Source organism: Lissotriton vulgaris, chromosome 2_1 (assembly GCF_964263255.1).
Source record: "Lissotriton vulgaris chromosome 2_1, aLisVul1.2, whole genome shotgun sequence".
Classification (NCBI taxonomy): Eukaryota; Metazoa; Chordata; class Amphibia; order Caudata; family Salamandridae; genus Lissotriton; species Lissotriton vulgaris.
Window position 1 is genome coordinate 1,835,882,334 of NC_141687.1, and position 22,023 is coordinate 1,835,904,356.

At 43.4% G+C, this 22,023-nt stretch overlaps 1 protein-coding gene across 2 annotated transcripts in view; it reads right to left on the reverse strand.

The window, feature by feature from the left end:
• Positions 1-22,023, reverse strand: part of MEGF11 (multiple EGF like domains 11) — a 1,355,792-nt gene that overhangs the window by 369,841 nt on the left and 963,928 nt on the right. For both annotated transcript variants that reach the window (XM_086957988.1, XM_086957987.1), the window contains exons 11-12: positions 12,658-12,821; positions 7,321-7,423 (exon numbers count right to left, since the gene is read on the reverse strand). In XM_086957988.1, the coding sequence (XP_086814114.1) occupies positions 7,321-7,423; positions 12,658-12,821 (267 nt within the window). The remainder of the gene's footprint in view (positions 1-7,320; positions 7,424-12,657; positions 12,822-22,023) is intronic.

A 22,023-nucleotide genomic window follows, 5' to 3' on the forward strand; every position in this document is an offset into this window, starting at 1 on the left:
GGTTGTGGTGGTGCTATGCTGTCTTTTCTGTTGAACAGCTGTGTTTTTGTTCTGCATTATTGCACAGGGTTGTTATTTTGTATTATGGATGTTATGCTGCATTCTGTTTTGACCATTCTCGTGTCTTTTAATGTTTTAGTTGTGCTGTTATTTTGCTTTGTATTATGTATTATGTTATTCGCAGTGTTCTCTTGCTTACTGTAGAGAACTAAACACATGCTGCAACATTTCAAGCCAAATGCAGTTTGTGACTTTAAATTTCCAATGACAAACAACTACTTGCAATTGTCTAAGGTGGTAAAATACTGCTGATCTTCAACTATTTATGATACCAGTCAGCCCAAATCTGTTGCAGAGACCTGTTTTAAATGAGCACTACCAGCGCTCACTAAGGCTCATTACGATATCGGGCGGAAAGCCACCACCCGACACCTACTCGGATTCGGGACCGACCGACTTGTGGTCGGTGGTTCAGATTGCCGGATTACGATGCGACCGAACACTGCTCGGTTGATTCCCATATTGTTTCCTATGGGATCTTGTGTTACGCCCTAGAACCAGCCGTAACACAGGCTTCTAAGGAGAAATGGGGGGTGTGCGGAAAACCCTGCACTCCGTCACAGGCACCCGATGGAGCCTGCCACACAGTGCCCCCTTGGTCATCAACCATAGGTCGCAGGGTTAGGGGCCCCCAAAGGCACTTTCCAAAAGCCTTTCTGTGTCGGACAGGCTGACGCATAAAGGCTGTTGGAAATCAACATCATTATCCTGATGGTGGAAACACTGTGCATATGGTGTACAATGTGGTTCCGACCGACACAAATACTCCACAAGTCAATTGGAACCGAGTCGGAATAACTGCACGGTTTATGTTCCGACTGCGAACATTGTAATTGGGTGGTTGAACTGTAAACCGACCGAGTCGGTCGGAAGTGTTCCAAAGCGGTCAGGAAGATTCCGACTGTCAGGAGTAGGCTTTCCGCCCGACATTGTAATGAGCCCCTTAATGTATTACGACTCATTGCGTAAAGCTGTGAAAAATCCATGTTGTCATTATTATTACAACTTACTAATGGATCATTCCTCTAATAGATTACATGGTAATTCTCTCCTTTTCTATTGGATTTGAATATGGTTTAGATCACTAATTCTGTGAGAGAACTCCTGGTTGAATAACAGAAACACACACTATGAAATATCAAGAAATGAGGTAAAAAAATTCTGGCTTCATCAACCTTCCCAGAGCCCGTCCATGTAGGTACCTCTTCCTTGTTTCAGTAAAACTGTCTGACATTGGAACTCTCCCCATAGGCCAACATTTTCAGCTTTTATGTGGCATCCTAGCTCTCTTTAACCCAAATACATTTCAAAACTGGGTGAGGGCCAGACTTCTTTTTCCGTTGAAATTCCATTATTGGACACTTCTGTGAACTACTAGATAAGATAGAGTAATGCCCCGGTTACTTACCGGTAATCTTCATTACTCCGAGTATAGTCTTCCTCGCCACATGAGTTCCCTCCCCCCCTCCCTGTCTGGCTATCGGCTTCATTGTTTGCTTGGTAGATCAGGCTGATTGGTTGGGCCGGCCCGCCTCTTATAGAGGTCAGGTGGGACTGGTCGGCCATGTTGGGAGGGGGTGGGAGGTGGTTTCTTTTTGCTTTGGAGGGTTCTGTTGCGGAGCTAAAGCTCACTATGTAAATCATGTGGCGAGGAAGACTTACGAGGAGGTAATTGGTTTAGATTCAGAGCTGAAACCTTAATTTGAAATCTTTTCTACAGAACTGCTTCCACAAATCTGTCCAATTTCAAACTTCTTGCTATCAGAATATTGCTGTAATTATACATGTATAGTCTCGAAAGCTGACTATTGTAAATAAATTCAGGTCCTTTTTCATCACTGCCAAGTACCCAGCTTTAACTTTGCTCAGGGATTTATAATACGCAATAAAACAGACAAATGCCCTTTTTTTACATCATCGCAGCTACAGACGCAATGCAAGTCGCTTGTGTGTCAAGTAGTTATTATGTATGGTTCAGAACGAAAAGAAATCATTATTAACTGACACTGACTTTTTAAACAACGTTTTTTCAGCAATGTAAACTATTTCTGGGCATATCTGAATCAGCAAAACATGAGTGGTATAAACGTTTGAGCAAACTGCATGTCTGCAATGGAACTCACCTGCTGAGTGTAGCGCGTACGAAAAGTGGCTGCCCTGTAAACAACATTCACTGGTCTACCTAGTCTAGGGTCTGAAAGTGTGGACCCCTATGCTTAGAGGATGATATGCCACCCAGAAGGAAGGGCATTTGGAAATACAAATACATAGTCAGTAGTCTAAGAACAACTTGCATGTTTGTGTGTTCCAATGGTAAAATAAAACATGGTGATTCTCCTAGTTACGTGTGACCTTGCTGAAAAACACCTTCAGCATACTGGTTTTGGTAACCTGGTTTTCTTATGTTTTTCAGAATGGTGTCCTGGTGAAATTAAGCTGCTCAGGCTACCTTTCAGCTCAGAAATTATTGTGCCATGTTGTGATTTTCATAACCCTCACATAGATACTTTTCAATCCAACTCTTTGCTATTGCAGCTTGACTGACAGGTTTAGAGAAAGGTGCTTGCCCAGAAGGTGCTTTGACCCATGACATTCAGGGTGCTTGTTTATGAAGGCCACCACAGCTGCTCTTCTGAGAAATGTCACAAATATTTGGTCAAATGCAGGGCGTGAGATTTGAAAGCTTCCCTCTTCTTCATCCGGCTGCCTTGGAGAGGATACTCTTCTGATCTATGTGTGATGCTGAAGATAACTTCGCCTGTGGTCTCTGACAAGATGGCTCCTCTGTGTCAGCTGCTGAGATGCTCAGCCAACTGGTAACTTCACCTCAGCTAGGTGGAAAACTCCAGAACTGGCTCCTTTGGTAATATGGTGGAGGACTAAATGTGCCAAGCCTCTGTGTGAAGGTGAGAAATCCAGGTAGTAACTGTGGGTTTCAGGCATAAATTCTTCTTTGTCTGAGAGGGCTGTGAGGTTCCCTGGCTCTTAGCTCTACACTTTCAATACCGCAAGTTTGAAACTCTTTAAACAATACATTCTTAATCTTCTTGGACCAAATTGTATGATTCCCCGTATAATCTCGTATCTTGAGTTACTAGATCGAAGGGCGGCAAAATTAGACCCTTGAAAGGAACAGATCGAAGTGTTAATATTGTAGATATTAAAGAAGTAAAGAGTACAACTGGTGCTTATTGTTTTCATTTGTTATACAATTACTGTATTAAATATTGTTTTATGGAACTCAACACAACCCTGATTATCATTCTAAAAGTATCAACATACATTTTCATCATGCATTTCTACACTGACATCTGTGCGGCGATAGCTGCAGGTCCACTCCTGCCCATGCTCAAATGGATCCCTTGGGTAATACTCTGACTGTGCACCACTTTCATATGTGGCACACACTCAGTTCACCTCCTGTTGTTTCTTACCTCTGTGCCAGTGTCTGTAATACTGCGTGGGCGCAAAGACAAAGAGTTTCCTTGTTTGCATGAGGGAACACCCCTGTTTTTGCACTAGTGCACCTAGTTGCACTGGTGCGATACTTATTACAGAATCTGCAGCACCTTCGGTAATAAAGTGCCCCAGCATGCAAAAAGGAGGAGCAAACAAATGGTATATCACAGCCCCAGGCCCCTGTGGCCTGAAAAGCAGTGGTAGCTCCTCCACTAAGGCGGAGGAGCGTCGCACCACTGCTCAGAAGGAAAAATAAAATTATAATAACGTAAAGTTATTATTGTTTTATTTTTCCTATGGAAGTCAGTGGCAGGGCTAGCAAGCACATGGGTAGGAGTGGTTTGTACTCTCTAAGTGCTTGTGACTGTATTTCTGGCCCTCGTGGGCAGGCTAAACAGTCATGTGTACTTTGCATGTGTCCCACCAGGCAGCATTACACAGCCTGGTGAGGAACATGCACAGGCTCCTGGTCCCCGTCTGAGCGCCGAAACACGTTGCTCAGACCAATCACAACACTGCATTACAGGGTTGTGATTGGCTCAGGAGAGCCTGTTTGCCCGGTGTAATGTTTGACCAACACCCTTCTCCCAGGCCGTAGTGGTCACCCCATGTTGTTACATCTAGGTGGTGCTGCGTTGCACAAACTTGGGAAGTCAGCGGTGGAAGCTGGACCACCACATACTTGCGCTACTTTGAATGCTGCCATAACCACTCATTTTGGTCATCCTACTAACCCTGATTATGAATGCTTCCTATTGCAACAGGTGAGACAGTTCCCGGAGGAGTCTGTAGACGGTTTCTATGCTCGGCTTAAAGAGCTAGCATGCACATTGTCAGATTTCAACGATGAGATTTGAACACAGTTTATCAAAGGATGTTCGTCTGCCAAGCTGAGGGAGCATATACTCAAAGTCCCGGGGATGGCGATGGTGGATATGCTGACAATGGGACGATCGACGGAGTTGTCTAAGGTTCAGTCGGCGCACATGGAGGCTGCATTACAACGTCAGGTGAAGACGTAGCTGGTCAATGCCGTGGTTGCAGGCACATCTGATAAGAGGTTGTGAGAGTCAAATTGCATACCTCTAACAGAACATGCTATGGTTGTGGCAGGCCTTTTCCTCATCAAGGGCTGTGTCCTGCTCAGGGAAAAAGGTGCTACGTTTGTAACGAACTTCATCATTTTGCTAGGGAATGTCGCACTGCCTCCCGAGGGGCAGAGTGTGGACAGCGACACTAGCAAATTAACACCCTGAATGCTCCTCAGTCTATGGAAGACGATGGAGATATGGATGATGATGAGGTGGAGGGTGCTGTCCATGTTATTCACGCCATGCAACCAGACGGAGGTCTGGGGAGGCGGATCCCGAAGTGCAATGTATTCATTAATGGACATTTGGTTCCAGCACTGATGACAGTGGGGCTTCCGTAAATATTATGGCACATTGTATGCTGCAGACTTTTCCCATACAACCGGTTTTACGACATACTTCCACTAAAGTGTTTGCCTATATATCTGTCACTCCTCTTTCGTTGGCCAGAGTATTCACTCCCAGTATCTCCCATGATTCCTGTTCCACTCAAACTAAAATATATGTCACCCAGGAGGGAGAGGGGATGTTGTTAAGCTGTCAAACTGTGGAGCACCTACAACTAGTTGCCTTTGCAATCAAGTGTGGAATCTTTAGTGAAGGACTTTGCATTGCTATTTGAGGGCATAGGATGCCTTAAGAATCATATGGTCCGTCTTCATATTGACCACTCCATTCAGCCAGTAGCCCTCAAACAAAGAAAAGTGGAGTTTCATCTGAGGCTGAAAGTGGAATAGGAGTTGAGGAAACTTAAGCAGGCTGACATTATTGAGCGGGTTGATGGCCCAACTCCTTGGATGCCTCCCATTGTTGTAGCCCGGAAGCCCAAACAACCAGGCGAGGTACGGATTTGTGTGGACATTGCGGCTGCCCAATCATGCAATTAAAAGAGAGCGTCATCTGACCCCCAACCATTGACAACATTGTGGAGGAGGTGAGTGGTTCTAAATAGTTTTCTAAAATAGATCTTCGAGCAGGATACCATCAACTGCTGCTGGATCCTGAGTCAAGAGCCATTACCACGTTCTCAATGCATGTCGGTGTTCAGATGTACATGCGCCTTAGCTTTGGAGTATCCAGAGCCGCTGAAGTCTTCCAAGGTACAATCCGAGGGATGCTGGCTGGCCTTAAAGGTGTCCTCAATGTCAGCGATGACATGCTTGTGCATGCCCCCACAATGGAAGAAAATATGGACTGTTTAAAAAATACTTTCCAGCGTTTGAACGAGTGTGGCCTTACTCTCCACAGAGACAAGTGTGAATTCATTAAAAGGGAGATTTCCTTCTTTGGATATTGTTTCAATCAACATGGACTATTTTCAGATCCGTTTACAATCCAGTGACCGGTGTGAGGAGATTTTTTTGGCATGGTCACCTATTATGGACGCTTTATTCACCATCTGACGGTTTCTTATTCTGTGTTGTTTTGTTTTATCTATTTAAAATATAGGAGGAATGTTATGTTTGACCACCACCCTTCTCCCAGGTGGTAGTGGTCAGATGTGGGAGTGGCCACAATAGAAGCAAATGAATAAAAGGAACCGGAACACAGGGCTCTGGGTTCGGTGAGGACACCAGCAATCGGAGCGTTTGTGTGTGCCAGTTCTTTTGGTGTGTCCTGCCTGTACCCTGTTCTGGTCAGCACATGGGCACAATGTAACACACGGGTGCTTCCTGCTGCTGGCCAGGACAGGAAGATGAAGAGGACGGAGGAGAGGCGGTGGGCGGGGCATTTCTGGTAAGTGTTTTTTTCCCATTCACTCCCCATCCCTCCCGCCCCCTCTCGCCGCCGCACTACCCCCGCCCGATAGCAGCCGCCACCAATAGTTATGCAATAAATAGTAAAAAAAAAAAAAAAAAAAAAAAAAACAATGCACCTTTCAAAAACGAGCACCTGCAACCCACCCCGGAGATTTCATCTTGGAGTGTGGAGAAACACAGGTGACGTAGCACACTGACGCCACACAGCAACGTGGCACGGTGCACATCGACATTTTGGCTCCCTTCACCTTACGTTTGGTAGTTTCGAGTATCATAAAACAGGTGGTCGTGCTCCCACTTACGGGGAATAAAGGGTTGGGCCATAACATAAGAAATAAAGCAATTAAAAGGAGTTGAGCCTTTTTATGAAAGTCATTTAAGTAATTAAGGTATGTAGATAGGGTGACCAGATTCTCAAAACAAAAAACGGGGACCGGTCATAGACATAGAAGTAGGACTACAGTTTGCAGTAACCATCGACATAAAAGTAGGATTATTTGACAGCTGTCATAGACATAGAAAAGGGACAACAACGACAGCTCCCTCCACAGACCGAGATGAAGTATTACAGACAACAAATCCGAGGTCTTTTACTGGCATCCCTTTCCTTTACGCAGCAGCATTAGTACTTCTTATTACATTTACACTTTTAAGGACTACAGCATATATTTTCAAAAATCAATAAAACATCCCAGGCTAGCAAATGCCAGGGCAAAGAGAGCATGCACATGCATGCTCAACTGGAACAATGAAAAACAGGGACATTTCTGTGTTTACCTGGGACACTGTTTGAAAACGGGGACATTTGAGTCACTTGGAGAAAAGTGTCGGGACACGGGGACATTTCTCCAAAAACGGGGACCGTCCTGGGAAAACGGGGACGTCTGGTCACCCTATATGTAGAAAAAGTAGTACCAGCCATTCACCCTCATCATGCTGCCTGTTCTTACCTGTCCATCCCGCCACGCAGCGGCAGTGGCCGGTCACCGCGTCACATCCGTCCGCGTGGCTACAGTCGCAGTGCTCGTGGCAGTACAAACCATAGGTCCCATCCTGGAGGTGGGAAATGCAAAAAGAATCTAATTAGGATATCACTTTCTGCCACAAAGCGCACCACGCGCCACTATTTCACCGAGCGCCACTATTTCACCGAGTCGTGATTATGGAGGCCCACACGCCTTACCCCAAACTTTCCACTTCAATATTAAGGGTAAATATACACAGCGATAACCTGCCGCATCCCATTTGCAACCTGTAAATCACCCAAAATAAACACAATAATGTGCGCGGTATGTAGATTACAGCATAATGGACGCGGCAGCATTCAGTTCGAAAGGTAATTAGTCCCCGCTCGGCTGTTTACAACTTGGATCGTGTCAGTTATGTTAATTTTTGGCAATTACACACACAGCCTAATTAAGGCTTTGAGAAGAAAATGCTAGGCATTTTATCAACATTATGTTTGGAAATCGCACCGCATAATCATCAAATAATGTTATTCGCGCGGCGTAATGGCGCGGAAGTGTGAGGGCTGCAGACCCAAGGCTCCCGCCGGTGAGCGAGAGCCATTTCAGGCCAGAGCGTGCCCGGCCTAACGAGGGGAACATTTATTTCAGACTTTCAGTACGCCCAAAGGCTGGCCTAGTAGACGTGCCTACCTTCAACATCAAAACATTCAGGGCCTTCTCACCCGCTCACTCTCTCGTGTGGTACTGTACTTATAAAATGTATCCAGGGCAGGGCCGGCTTCCCTTTTCTACATTATACATATACATCATACCCACCGCCCCGTTCCTGGACACTGCACCATAAATATACTTAGGGGCTGTCCGAGAGCCTGCAGGAATCTCTATATTAGAGAACAGGAGGGTCTCCAACCAAAGTGTATTCTGTCGACCCCATTCCATACATCAAGGCCCAGCCAAGCTGCCTTTTCTAGACACCCTGCATGCATGCACATGGAGTCGGGACCCTACTAGCCTTCATGCTGTGGATGCTCTACTGCACATACACATAGAAGACCACCAAGCTCTGTGTTATAGACAGCACACTCCAAGTGCGCATGGAATTGAGTACCCAGACAACCTCCATGCTCTAGCAACAGTTCCATTCATATGCTTAAAATTCACGACTAGAGCCAACTCCTCTTTCTAGGACACAGAATATATATCTATATATATATATATATATATATATATATATATATATATATATATATATATATATATATATATATATATATCTATATCTATATATCTATATCTATATATCTATATCTACATATGTATATATAGATATATATTCAAAATTAATATATATAACAACCAGTCTGCCTACCAGACTGACACAAAATGCAAGTTGCACTCAACCTGATGACTGTACGCCTTTAAATGCACATGGAATTCAGGGGCCAGGCGGTCTTTTCATTCTTGACACTATATCATATATATACCTGGGATCTAGGTCCCACTGAGCCTGCTCTTCCTAGAGAGCCCTAACATGTATAAGCATAGAATCCAAACCCACTCACTGCACCAATTATAGATACCTCACTATACACATGCATAAAATCTAGAGCTCAACTAGTGTGATTTTTCCAGAAATCCTTCATACATACAAATTGAATACATGGGCCAGCCAGCCTGCTTTAAAAAAAATACATTATTATACATTTACATGAAATCTATAAACTATGTAGCACGTTCTTTCTAGTTAACAACCATACATACTTAACAGCACAATTTGGTTCCCTACCAACTGGTGCCACCAAGGTTGCTATCTTCAAAATGGATACTGCCTAGGGACTAAACTACCTTGCCTACTCAGAAAATAATCTACAACCATTGGTTCAATATTTTTGTCAGCGATATTTTGGACACAATATTTATGCCATACAATATTTTTGTATTTGATGCCCTCATACATAACCTAATAAAGAGGATTCTAGGACTAAGAAGGGTGAGGGTCAACAGCGGACTCCAGTGGCCGCACCCCTTAGCTACGTTCCCATTGTTAGTAATGATGAAGATATAATTTGGTGTGCACAAACTGCTCCTGCACCCGCTGTTGAAAGTGCAAACAGCCAAGCAGATATATAGAAATTATAAACAAATGGAGTGGTGCACAACCCCAATCAGCTGTTTCAGTAACAACAAATAGGATGTTTTCTTATTTGAAAAATGTTCTTTATTAGGTAATCAGAGAAATAGGTGCAATGAGCCTCAGCCAATGCGTTTCGTTCAAAAAGGTTGAACTTTGTCAGGGTATGTGTTTGTATCAAAAGATTGGACTTGGGTAGGTTGTAAGGAGGCAGCACCCGCACTCTTTTCCCGGTTACTTGCGGGCGTCCATAATTCTGACCATGTAGGATTACTACACACAGTGCTTGGCTTCAATCAGGAGTGGCTTCCACCTAGTAGCTGTGACCATGATAAGGATATACAGGTTCTACTCCGCCCTGATTGAGATAAGAGGGTAATTTTCACACCCACTAAATCACATGCACTTTATATATTTTTTACTTGATGGTCCTGACGAAGCGCTAACGATCTATGGGCAACGGAAGCTTAAAACATGTTGACCTTGACAATTGACACCTAGACAAAATAGGCCTTTTGGGTCAATCATTTTTAACAGTATTGACTGCGAAGGGTATACTTTTAAACTTATCGCTGCACGTTTACCCTTACATTAATTTTAATCTATCACACTGGCACGTATTTTCATTACCCTCCTCTTGACCCACCCCGCACCCCCGCATGCACCATCCGGCATTCCTCTAAAAGATCTCCGATAAAGTGACCCTTCGGGGGACCCGTAGGGAATTGTAGCGCCGGCCCTACGAGGAGCAAACGCCCGATGATGAATCATGACACTCTTCGGGGTGTGTGAGGGCAACAGAGGAAATAAAGTGTTTTTCCCTCTCATAAATTTGGGTCCTCTATACCTTGGAATCGCTTTCTCTTTTTTCCTTTCTTTTCCTTCCAATCTTTTAAGTATGGGTGACTTTTTGCACCATGATGCATGGGTGACTTTTCGCACCCTGTCATAGGAACTTTGTCCTCTTTGTTGGTTAAATATTAATATTAGGAGCACGGACACTGGACCTTTATAAGCTCCTTGGTCCCCCCATCTCTCTTTTTGATAAATATATTTGTATCAAAAGTAACATGGCAATCTGAAGTAAAGATAGTCTCCTAGTGGGACTGGACCATGTCCAAATGGCGGGGAGGTCACGTAAGATTAGCGACTCCAAGGAAAAAAAGAGCCACCTTGATAAGGGCCCATGCGACCAGTACTTCTTCCTCGTACCGCCTTTGGATAAAGTGGAACTCAGACATGGTCCAGTCCCACTAGAAGACCATGTTTACTTCAGATTGCCACGTTACTTTTGATACAAACACACACCCTGAGGAAGTTAAACCTTTTTGAACGAAACTCGTTGGCAGAGGCTCATTGCACCTATTTGTCGGATTACATACTAAATAACATTTTTCAAAAAAGAAAACATACTAATCGTTGTTACTGAAACAGCTGATTGGGGTAGTGCACCACTCCATTTGTTCAGGATTCTATGACTGGTGAGCTGAATACATACAGTTATTGTGGATATGAATACTTACACTGGGGAATAGTGGGGGGGTGGATGGGTGATGTTGTTTTGTTGAGTGAAAACTGAGAGAGGTGTATATTGCTCACAAGCACTTTGGCTAAATAGATGGCGAGGTTGTCTGTTCATGGTTTTAAAGACCAGGATTAGTAATTTATATAGAGCTCTACTGCTGGCTGAGAGTCATCCGACCTTGTGATGCTAATGTGAAATAGGGGTATGTATGAGGATGTTAAAGAAAGTCATTGTGGCAAAGTTTAGCACCTTGTCTGTTGGCGCAAATTAGTTCAGGGGGAGACCTACTAATAAACTATTGTAATAATCCAACTTGCTGAGGACTAATTAGGAGATCCATGCTTTTGCAGTGTGAAAGGGAATGCTAAGTCAGATTTGACAGATGTTTAGTAATTGCTACCTAGCGGCAGTGGTTTTAGTGTTTATGTGGAACTCCAAAACCATAGCAGGGTTGATTTGAACAGAGGGAGTGAAGATTAAACGAAAGAGATTTAGTTATAATCTGCAGAGGAGATATAAGAGACTCTGAAAGAGGAAACAATATTACCTAAAAATGTGGTAGAGAGAGAAAAGCAGATGACCTAGAGGTATCTCTATGGGAGACCACCTGCTAAGGGACTTAGAGGTGAGAGTGATAAGCACCACGAGACAGAGAAAGTTTGTTCGGAAAGGTAGGAGTACCAGATGAGTGCATTATCTGCTATACCAATAGTGAGAATGCAAGTTAGTAGGGTGGAGTGATTGGTGGCTTCAAGCACAGCTGAAATATCTAGAACTATTAGGATGGAAGACGGTGAATATATTGGACAGAGACAATGGAATTCGCTAGAAGAGTGAGGACAGTTTCTATAGAGTTGAGAGTTGGAGACATGGTTATGGGGGGGATCCAATAAGTGAGGAGGGAAGCACGATCAGATAACCAGTTAACAAGATATTCGAAGACTTTGGAGAAGAAGCAAAGATAGGGAATGGGACAATATTTAGAAAGAGTTGTTGGGCCACCTGTGGGTAATACTGCAGCCAGCTTTATGCATTGAGCATTTTAAAAACCATTTGAGTGAACATTTAAGAGAAAGGATAAGCAAGAGAGCACTCTGTATAAGAGAGCCCATGATCTAACAGTCTGGCGACTAAAATGCATGTAACTACTAATGCGCAGTTTCCAGCTGACTAAATCAAGATACACTGTCTTGTGAAAACGGTACCTTATATAATTCCTCCTGTGCCTGCCACCTATATTGCAAATGTTTAAAGCTACGTAAGCCATTTAGGATGAGACCATAGTACGAAGTAAGCAATAGGCAGTAAACGCTGTCAGTTGGCTTGTATCAATCTATTAACCAGAAGTGAGTAATGTGTGTTGGCTGATGTAGCGCCGTTAAGTGACAGTGTAGTCCCTTGCCTGGTAAAGTACCATTAGACAGTAGTGAGTGGCATCTTTTGTTGGGATGGTACTATTAACAAGAGTCCCTTCAGTCCTTGAGTGGTGTAGTACCATTGGTTACTAGTGGGCACCCCTCAGTGTCTTGAATTTGGCTGGCATGGTAGCAGTGACTGGCAGTGAGCACAGGCCCTTCGCTGGTTTGGTAAAACTCATCATCAGAAAGTCCTGCAATGACTGGGTTTATCATTGTTTATCAGTCAGTAATTCCCCTTGACTCACCGGGCAGGGTTGATCACAGTTGTCGCCTTGCCATCCAGGTGAACAGGTGCAGAAACCATCTACAGGGCTGCAGGCGGCCCCATTGGCACAAAGACAGCTCTGGTTGCAGTTCAGCCCCCAAGTTCCACTTGAGCAGGGAATGGAGCAGTCCAGTCCTTGCCAACCTGCACAGGAACAGAGAGTTGCAGATATTAATGATAATAGAGTGAGAATGCGATATATACATTGTTTTGGTCATCACTTTCTACAAGTCAATCAGCTGCATAAGACTCTCACAACTCGCATTACCCCGCTGGCCCTACCTCCGGCGGCACATTCATGGAACCGGCTCTCAGCAGGACTTGCAGGTTCGAGTAGAGTAACATTTCAACAGAGCCTGGGACAGACCTAGGTCATCGTCAAGAACACTGAGCTGACAATCAACAAAAGTTAAACAATTAGAAAGGCTGAATAGGAAATTCACCCAGTCTCAGTGAGATGGAGGGTTTGGAGCTAAACTCACACAGTAGTAATATCTGCTCCGGCCTCCCCTACCCTGGCAGTGCCAGGGTTTGACAAAAGGATACTCTGATGTGAAGTCTCGGAAGGGTAAATCTAGGACGACGTGAGCACAAGTAAGCAGTAATGGATGCAAAAAAAACCACCAAGAAATCAAGTTGTTTTACAAAGCCAACGTTCCTGCATTGCCTTGGTTTCTTGGCATTGAGGGATGTCTCAGTTATGCTGGTTTGAGGAGTGGTGTGTTCCCTTGTTGGTTTTTGTGTTTCTCAAGTTGCAGGTCTGTCTTTGTCCTAAATTCGGTGTCTTCCCATCCACGTGTTCTGATACCAATTATCTTGCCTCTTCGTTCCTGTTTTGGTAGCCATGTCTCTATGCCCCACTGCCCAGATCTCCCTTCTTAGTGTTCATATTTCTTCACCCCAGAGTCTGTGTCCTCATGTCACTTAAACGTTTCTTAAACTGTCTAAGAATCAGTGTCCACGCCTCCAGACTTTAGGGGTGTTTCAGGTAGTGACAGGTAGTAGCCAATGGGCTACTTACCGTTAGGGTGTCTACATCCTAAATATGACCTTTTCCTGTGGAAAGTGGGCATAACCAGGACCCAGAGAGCCTAATCCCACCAAAACTAAGATGGTGGATTTCTAAAAGTCGTATTCACATCAGGTAGCCCACCATAGGGGTGGTACTAGCCTGAAAGGGGACACGCCTCCCGCCTAGCTATTTTCCTGCCGGTCTTGGAGTCAAATGAGCCCGGGGCTTGAGGTGGCCTTTTCCCTGTCTGCGGAAGCCTTGGATGGCATTTCAAAGGAGGGAAAGGCCTTTGAAGCCTCCTGCCTTGATATGCTGATCACTTAGCCATCCTGCTTGGAGGAGATGACAACACCTCTGGACGGAGCAGACATTTTTTTCTGCCCTAAAAGAGTGTGGGCTCTTGCCTGCAGGGGGTCAGAAACCTGTCTGTGGGGGCAGGCTGGTCTATACCAGTCAGCCAGCACACTAGTAGTCAGTAGGTTTTTAGGAGGCACCTCTAAGGTGCCATCTTGGTGCATGTATTGTTAAACCCATCACTAGAATCATTGTGGTTTTATTAATAAAGGATAGTGGTACCAAACACCTCTAGTTTCAGTGAAGCCATCATGTAGTTGGGGAACTAGTAAATACGAGTGTCCAGCACATGTTCTTAAAATGGCTTCCCTGTTGACTTGTAATATCTAAGAATTGACTTAGACATCACAGAGGCATATCTGCTCATGCAGATATGTCCTCACATGTAGTGTAGTGTACCCTACCCGAAGGCTGTAAGACCTGCTGTAGGGGTGGCTTATCTATACTGCATACAGTGTCTGCAGGCATTGCACATCGGGTGAGGTGACATTTTGTGTCTTCACGTTTCTCTGCACCATGGCACGCAACCTGCAATGGCAGTTTGCATGTTGGTGCTGATGGGCTCGAAAGGGTGGCACAATACACGCTGCAGTGTTTAGGGTCCCTCTTTAGTATCCCATGCCCTATGTAATAACTAGGGGTATCATTTACTAGGGACTTACAGGGTTTGGCAAAGGCATTGCCAATCGGGGAACAATTGTACAGTTATAGGGAGGGAGAATTGGCCCTGGGGACCTGGATAGCAAGACCCAGTGCACTTCTGTCAATATTGCATAAGATACCAGGCAAAAAGTGGGAGTGACCATGTCAAGAAGGGCCACTTTCTCACACACATCACAATATAAAGGGTGTCATTATCACTAAGGCAGGTCTACTGGCTTTGTCAAGGACCACCACATCAGTAAAAGCAGCCCCATGTTATAATTCAACATTGTGCCACCATTAAAATCAATGGACACAGTACCAATAGTCAAAATAATTAATTTATAATGGTGAAATTGAAAGCACAGGTCCAATGTCTTCCTTCAATTTTTCACAAGCTGCAAATGCAGCACAAGTTACTAGTGAGCCCTGCCCCCCAAAGTCCACGTGCCAAAGCACAGGCTCAGAGAGAGCTTTAAATCAAACCAAAACATCTCCAAGGGGCATGCCTATAATCCCCCTGGTAGACTTGGGTCATGATTTTTACTAAAACATTTTGGAGGGGGGCTGCTGCGCATCCTACAGACCCCCACCACAACAGTAAAACACAGATAGTGTGCCCCCCTTTGGGGCACCACAAGCAACATTATTGAAATTTCAGGCCACTCGCAGGGATATGGGGAGCTCCTTGCTCACAATTTTGGTGTGGCAAGCGGGTCATGGCGCATCTTTTGCTGCTCCCCGCTGGGGGAGAATCTGGATCTTCTGCTTCAATCCGTGGTTACTTACCCGAAGGATTGGTTCCCTGGGCCCATCTCCTTATTGAAATTGACGTGGAGCTCTCACCCGCATTAGGACCCATTCAATTGCTTGACCTCTTCTACATATTTTTCAAACTTGCCAACAGAAGGTTTGGCTTGGTCACTACATGGGTCTTGGCCTTCTTGTTTAATTAGAAACACCAGATTGAATCCACTATTCATCATTGTTGACACCTCCTGACTTAGATGAGCCTTGTGCTCCAAATTCTTAATTCTTACGGGTTGACTGCTTATGACTTTATATACATCGTTTCTGTACTTCTGGGGTCTACTTTATGCTCTGAATAACTCCTTATCCTGAAGATGGCGCTGGAACTATCTTAAACGGGTCAAAACGCCAAAAACATTATGGCAAAAAGACCACATAAATAATGATGGCTAACTAGCAGCTTACCTAACTTTTGTCAACTTATTGTACTTATTCATGCTCCACTGAACTATCATTCATTTTGTTTGGACTGCCATTTTTGTTTATTGCCTGGTCTTTTGATAACAGGTTCAGTGCCTTTTTTGGTTTGTTCTTCCCACTTGTACCGTGTGATCAACACACCAACAAAGCAATATGGATTTATTAGGATCTTATGTATCCATTTTATGATTGTAATGGTTCACTGTTTTCAGAAATAATATGTGCTACATACCTTTAAAATGTTTTGGGCAATTTTTGCTATCTGATGGTACCCAACACCATCTCTTAAGTCTACCAATCTGTTGTTGTTTGAATGTTGGACTTTTGTTGAACTTACAAACAGTAATTACCCAGCCTTTATTAGGTTTAAGGGTAGCTATTATGTTCTTATCTTGTTGTTATTTGATTGTATGGAATTAGAATTGTGACCTTTGCGTTCTGTGTTCTGCCCTACTTCAGCCAGCTCCTGTTGTTGATATGGACATCCCACCCAATGTGATAACAGCAATGTGGTGGGGGACATGCCCGCTCCCTTGAAACATGGGCAGTGAGGCAGTAACATGCCCTGCTGACAAGTCCTTGCATCCTGAAGCAGAAAAATGCCCCAGAGAGCAAATATGCGCTTTCCCAGGAACTAGGCCAATCACTTATAATAGACCTGCTGTATGGAAAGTTCTTGGATACCTCCACTGGGTGGCTGAATAATTACCTTTGTCCAGTAGTGGGGACACGGGCATGGCCTCTGATTCTTAAATGAGCCAGAAAAATATGCCAAACCTTAAAGAGACATAAGGTGTGTATCTGAATGCTAGCGTCTGTAAATTTCCATTCAGATTAATAACTCACTGGACCCTGGAGGTCTAAATGGACAGAAACTATACCATAGGACAGATTTCAGCTATGATGTGTAAAACTGTGTAAGCACCACAGATCTTCAGAAAGCACTACAGACATACACTATGATTGCCCATTCACATTATAATGCCTATCCAAGGTCAGTACCAATTCCTGAAGAGTCCCTTTTGCAACAGGCTAACTGTGTATGGATACCGGGCTGTGCAACACGGTAGTCTCACACACACAGCACGCACACATTTATGTGCAACCAATTGGAAGCCTCTTACCTCATCTGCACATCAGCAGCTTTATCTTAAAAGGAGGACATTGGTGGTTTGCACACGCAGCACACTTACTGTGAGTTTACAATAAGTGAGACTCACTCAGTAAAAAGTCCCAAAAACAGGTAGTCCAATGCGAAAAATCCAGTGATTCTAAAGTGAACCCATTTGCTACAGCATCCGTGTCTCCCTGTACAGTATCAGTGTCGCCCTGTTCCACGGTTGGTGTCCATGCTTACCTTCAATATTCCCTCTTTCTTATTGTCCCAGTGTCAGTGTCTCTCAGTGCCAATGTTGGTGTTTTACTGTCCTTATTTGAGCGCCCATGCCCACCAGCATCTGTGCCTGTGTCTCCCCTTCCTACTGTCCCAGCCTCAGTGTCTGAGTCTTCTAGCCCCTGTGCTTGTGCTTTTCTGTTTTAGTGCCTGTGTTGTACTGCCATCCTGTCTTTGTCTTTTGTTATAGTTGTATTCCTAAGGCAAGGAATCTTCATGGGGTTCCATATGAACTGTTTGAGTGGTAGAGTCCAGAGTTAGGGCAGTTGATCTCTGGCCAGCTAGAAAACAACCACACCTGTGTTGTAGCCTGAATAAAAATGTTCTTATTAGAAGAAAGTGTACCTGGAACCTTCTTTAACAACAATTTGGTGACAAGCTGGCAAGAAGAAGGAGCTGCAACACTCTGGTGGTCGGGGTGGATCCATGACGTGGAGAGAGATTTGTTTGGGCGAGGGGGCAGTGACTTCCTGCTTCACACAAGGATACATTGGTGGGATGCCGCTATTTATAGGATCCCGTTTTTGATTTTGGGGAGATCCTTTGGTATTTAAAGGAGGATTGCATCCGCACGACAGTATTCAACAGCAGAGCGCTAGAATACACAAATGCGTTATTGAGCCTGCGTTCCATCCAGTTGTGGCGCATATCGACACCTGCGTTCCAGTATAGAAGACACCGTGCATAGTGGCCATTTTAGTTTGGGCTGAACCACGCTTAGTAACGCATGTGCTTCAGTGTCCATTCATGCATACGGAATAACACATGGCCCAATGACACATGTATAGCAACCATCTTGGTTTAGGACCAAGGTGTGTATGCAATAGTATGTACACGAGATAAACAAGAAAAAACGTTGCACAAGAGCCTACAGTGATGTGCACACCGTAAGCTGTTTATCATGCATACATTGATGGGCACACTTTGAACTGTTCATTGTGAAAACCTTTAAACTGTTTATCGTGACACAAAGAGAGTGTGACTTCTAGGTTTTCCAGTATATAGCGCTACGCACTGCAAGAAGAACTAGTGTGTCTGTAGTGGTTATTTTAATATATGGTGTCACATAGGAGCAGTGAAACGGACACCAAGTATTCTATATGTTTTAATGCTTATATAAGGTTTTTTAATTTATATTATAACAAAAGTTTGCTTGATATAGTTAAGTGAATTGGTTTATAGTTGATGGTGTTGTGACTTTGGTTGTACAAATTGAATCTACACATTTATCCATAATTACCCCGCTATGTTTTCTTTCTCAGACAGGGTTGCCTCCTATTCAATGGGAAGATTGGGTGATTATGTTTGAGAAATATCAAATCCTAGGACACTGCCGCAACACCAGCTGGGATATAAAATGTTCCAGAACAGGCTGGCCTCTATCCAGCAAGCCTGCTGCCTATGCTATATCTTTCACCACCATAGGTGTGAGCAGTCATTCAAATACCAACATATATAGGGTTAACTAAAACCCTTGCACAGTGCTGCCCCAGTAACCACGCTTGCACCCCAAATCCTTTTTCTTCCTTCCCCTCCAGACTCATTGCAGATCGGTTGGCATTCATTTTCCTTAATTCCTTATTCAAACAACTTTCACCTATGAGTGAGTTTCTACTAACATAAAGTGGATTAATTATCAGTCCAAAGATAACTGATCAGGCTGTTTCGATTTGTCCCCCACAGCCCCTTGAACAACATTGCTTAAAGGACTCTGTGTGGGCCTCCTGGAGCTCAGCTGCGGTGGCCCAGCTCATGAAACATACGCCTTGGCGTTTTCCCACGTGAGTGTATTGACCTCAATATTTTTTCTGACTTTGAAGGAGGACACTTTCCTGAGACATGTTAGTGGCGGCTAATGCAGCCCTTTCTCTCTTTCTCTTCTCTCCCAGGTGCCTTGAATTTCTTTCAGGCACCTTTAAACACGTACCCTTTCATTCCTATATGGTTTTAATCCATTCATTAGTAGGGGCAACTTATTCTCTTGTTCCCCGCTAGACAGCAATCTTCTTTCCTGTGAGCCATTGTCCTGATGATGAAATACAGATTTACCTCAAATCATGAAGGTCGAAAAGCCATCAACTTGTATCAGCCTGTTTGGGATTGTTAATTATGCCATGATTTCCTTTTCATTGCTTGTCTTATAAAATACCTGTTCATGCAAAATATTGTTTTCAAATACTTCCCAAAGAAAACGCTGATTTATACCCTGCACCTGTTTCACTTGTGCCGTTTAAACCCTTTCTCACGAGCACAATGTGTTCACATTGCACCTAGCACACAACTAAATAAGCATGGTTGACGCTGCTCCTTATTCCCCTAAAGTATAAATCTATGCTTCTATTGTTGTTAATATAATTACGTTGAATCAAAACATTGGGACTAGGTGTTTTGTGTAATTCATTTCCTTGCTAAATTGTACTCCCTCATTGACTCCCATTGAGACATTGTTGTATGATACTGGCAAATATTTAGAGGTATTAGCTGGTCAGGGCTTTCGACCTTCTTTTGAAAAAGCATTAGTACTAATGGTTTAGGTAAAGAGGGACAACTCATTTCGAGGTACTTATGTGTAGCATTAAAACCGAAAGGTCAACCAATTCAGGACGATTTTAAAGAGGCTGAGCGAAGGTTGGAAGTTAGATTTGCCAAATAAGTAAATATGGTCATGATGAGGTGCAAGTTTTATAATTAGCTTCAGAGTGCAGAAGAGTCAATTGATAAATTTGTTGCACGGCGAAGAACCCAATCTTAAAAGATGCAATAGAAATTGCTAAACTCGTTGAACAATCAGACTTGTGCATGAAGGAAATAGAAAAAAAGTGCAGGAATAGCCATCAGGTCCGCAAGGTGCAAGTTATTACCAAGACCGGTGCAGAGGTGGGAGCAGTATTGAAATCCTCTAATCATTCCTTTAGAAACAATGTGCCTACTAAAGAACCCAACAAAGGTTGTAGTAGATGTGGTAGCATATATCATATGTCACACTAAAATAATCTTGTTTGGCTGTTCAAAAAGAGTGCAGGAGGTGTGGTTGTTTAATCCCTTTCGCAAGGGTGGGCAAAGCTGAAGACAAAATAAGGTAACTATGGAGTCATACGTCTTCCCAAGTTAATGGGCCAGTTGAGAGAATTTCGAGTGTGGATAGTGGAGCGACTGAAATTGACACACACAGGAGAAAAACTAGGCCAAAGGCCAATTTTCTGGTTAATGACTGTCAAATCTAATTTATGGTCGATTTCTGATTTATGTACACAATTATACTAAAATAAATATTTGAGCGTGATTGGCTTTGGGTGATTTTAAAACCAAAAGATACATGGCAAAGAGTTTATCAGGGGGAAACTATTGACATAATTGGTTACATGGAAGCTCATATTTCTGTTGAGAATTCACATATGCAGGATAAAGTGTATGTGGCAATGCATGAGCCTCCAATACTTGTGTGGATACATCAATATGCTATACATATAATTATTTACCAAGGGGCTCACACTCAGATTATGGTGGTTGACGATCTGTCTATTAATGACATTTTGTAAGATGTGAAAGATGTACTAGATGACAAACTAGGGCAGCTGAAGGCGTATGTGCACACAATTGTACTTAAACTGGATGCCATACCTGTCCAACACAAAGTGAGGAGGGTACCTATTGTGGTTGCTAGTGAGGTAAAAAAAAAATGATACAAGAGATGTTGCACGAAGGATTCATTGAACTAGTAGAGACGTCTAGTTGGAGATCGCCAGTGGTCATCACAGAGAAAGCTGCTTGACATTAAGATTTTTCATAGATCTCCGGTCACTGAATCAAAATATTGTAGTCGACAAGTTTCCATTGCCAAACGTCAATGAATTGGTACTGTTGCTAAAAGGTGGGAAGTGTTTTTCAAAATTAGATTTGAAAAGTGTTTACCATCAAATTAGACTTCACGAGGATTGCAAATTGCTTTCAGCCTTCATTACCATGAAGGCCACCTTCCAATTTACTCGTCTGTCTTTTGCGCTGATTGTTTTTCAACACATGATGAGTGAAATCTTTAAAGGATCACAAAATATTGTGTATTTTAAAGATAACATTTGAAATTTTGGTGAAACCATTGAGCAACAGAATTTGGTGCTCAAAACACTACACAGAATTGCTATTGCTGATGTGAGCCTTATGTTAAGGAAAAGCAAATGTAATTTTTTGGAAGAACAGGTTGGATATTTAGGTTACACCATATCGGGGGAAGCGCTTAAATCTGAAATGGATTTGTTAAAAGAAATTAAATTGGCACCTCATATCTCGGATAAGGAACAGTTAAGATCCTTTATTGGCTTAATAGAATGTATTGATAAAACAAAGCATTTGAGATCTTTATTAAGGAAAGGGTGCAATTATACTTAGTGTATATTGCACCTAGCACACAACTAAATAAGCTGTGCATTGGCCTTACCTGAAGTAAGAGATCTAGATGTCTCCAGGAAAATCCCTTGGCTAAGGTCTGTTAAAAATATATTTAGTGAGATGGGTATGAATCGCCTTTGGACAGCACCTGCCGAAAGCACTTTTCCACCCAAATCTGAGCTCAAGGCAGCGTACTGGAATATGTTAGTTTCGAAGCGATTCTCATCCAATATTAACCCCCTCACTAACTAATACATTCCTTGATGCCAAGCATGAGGCCTCCTGTGAGAGTTATTGGGATCGAATTACTTCCACAAGGGATAGGAAAC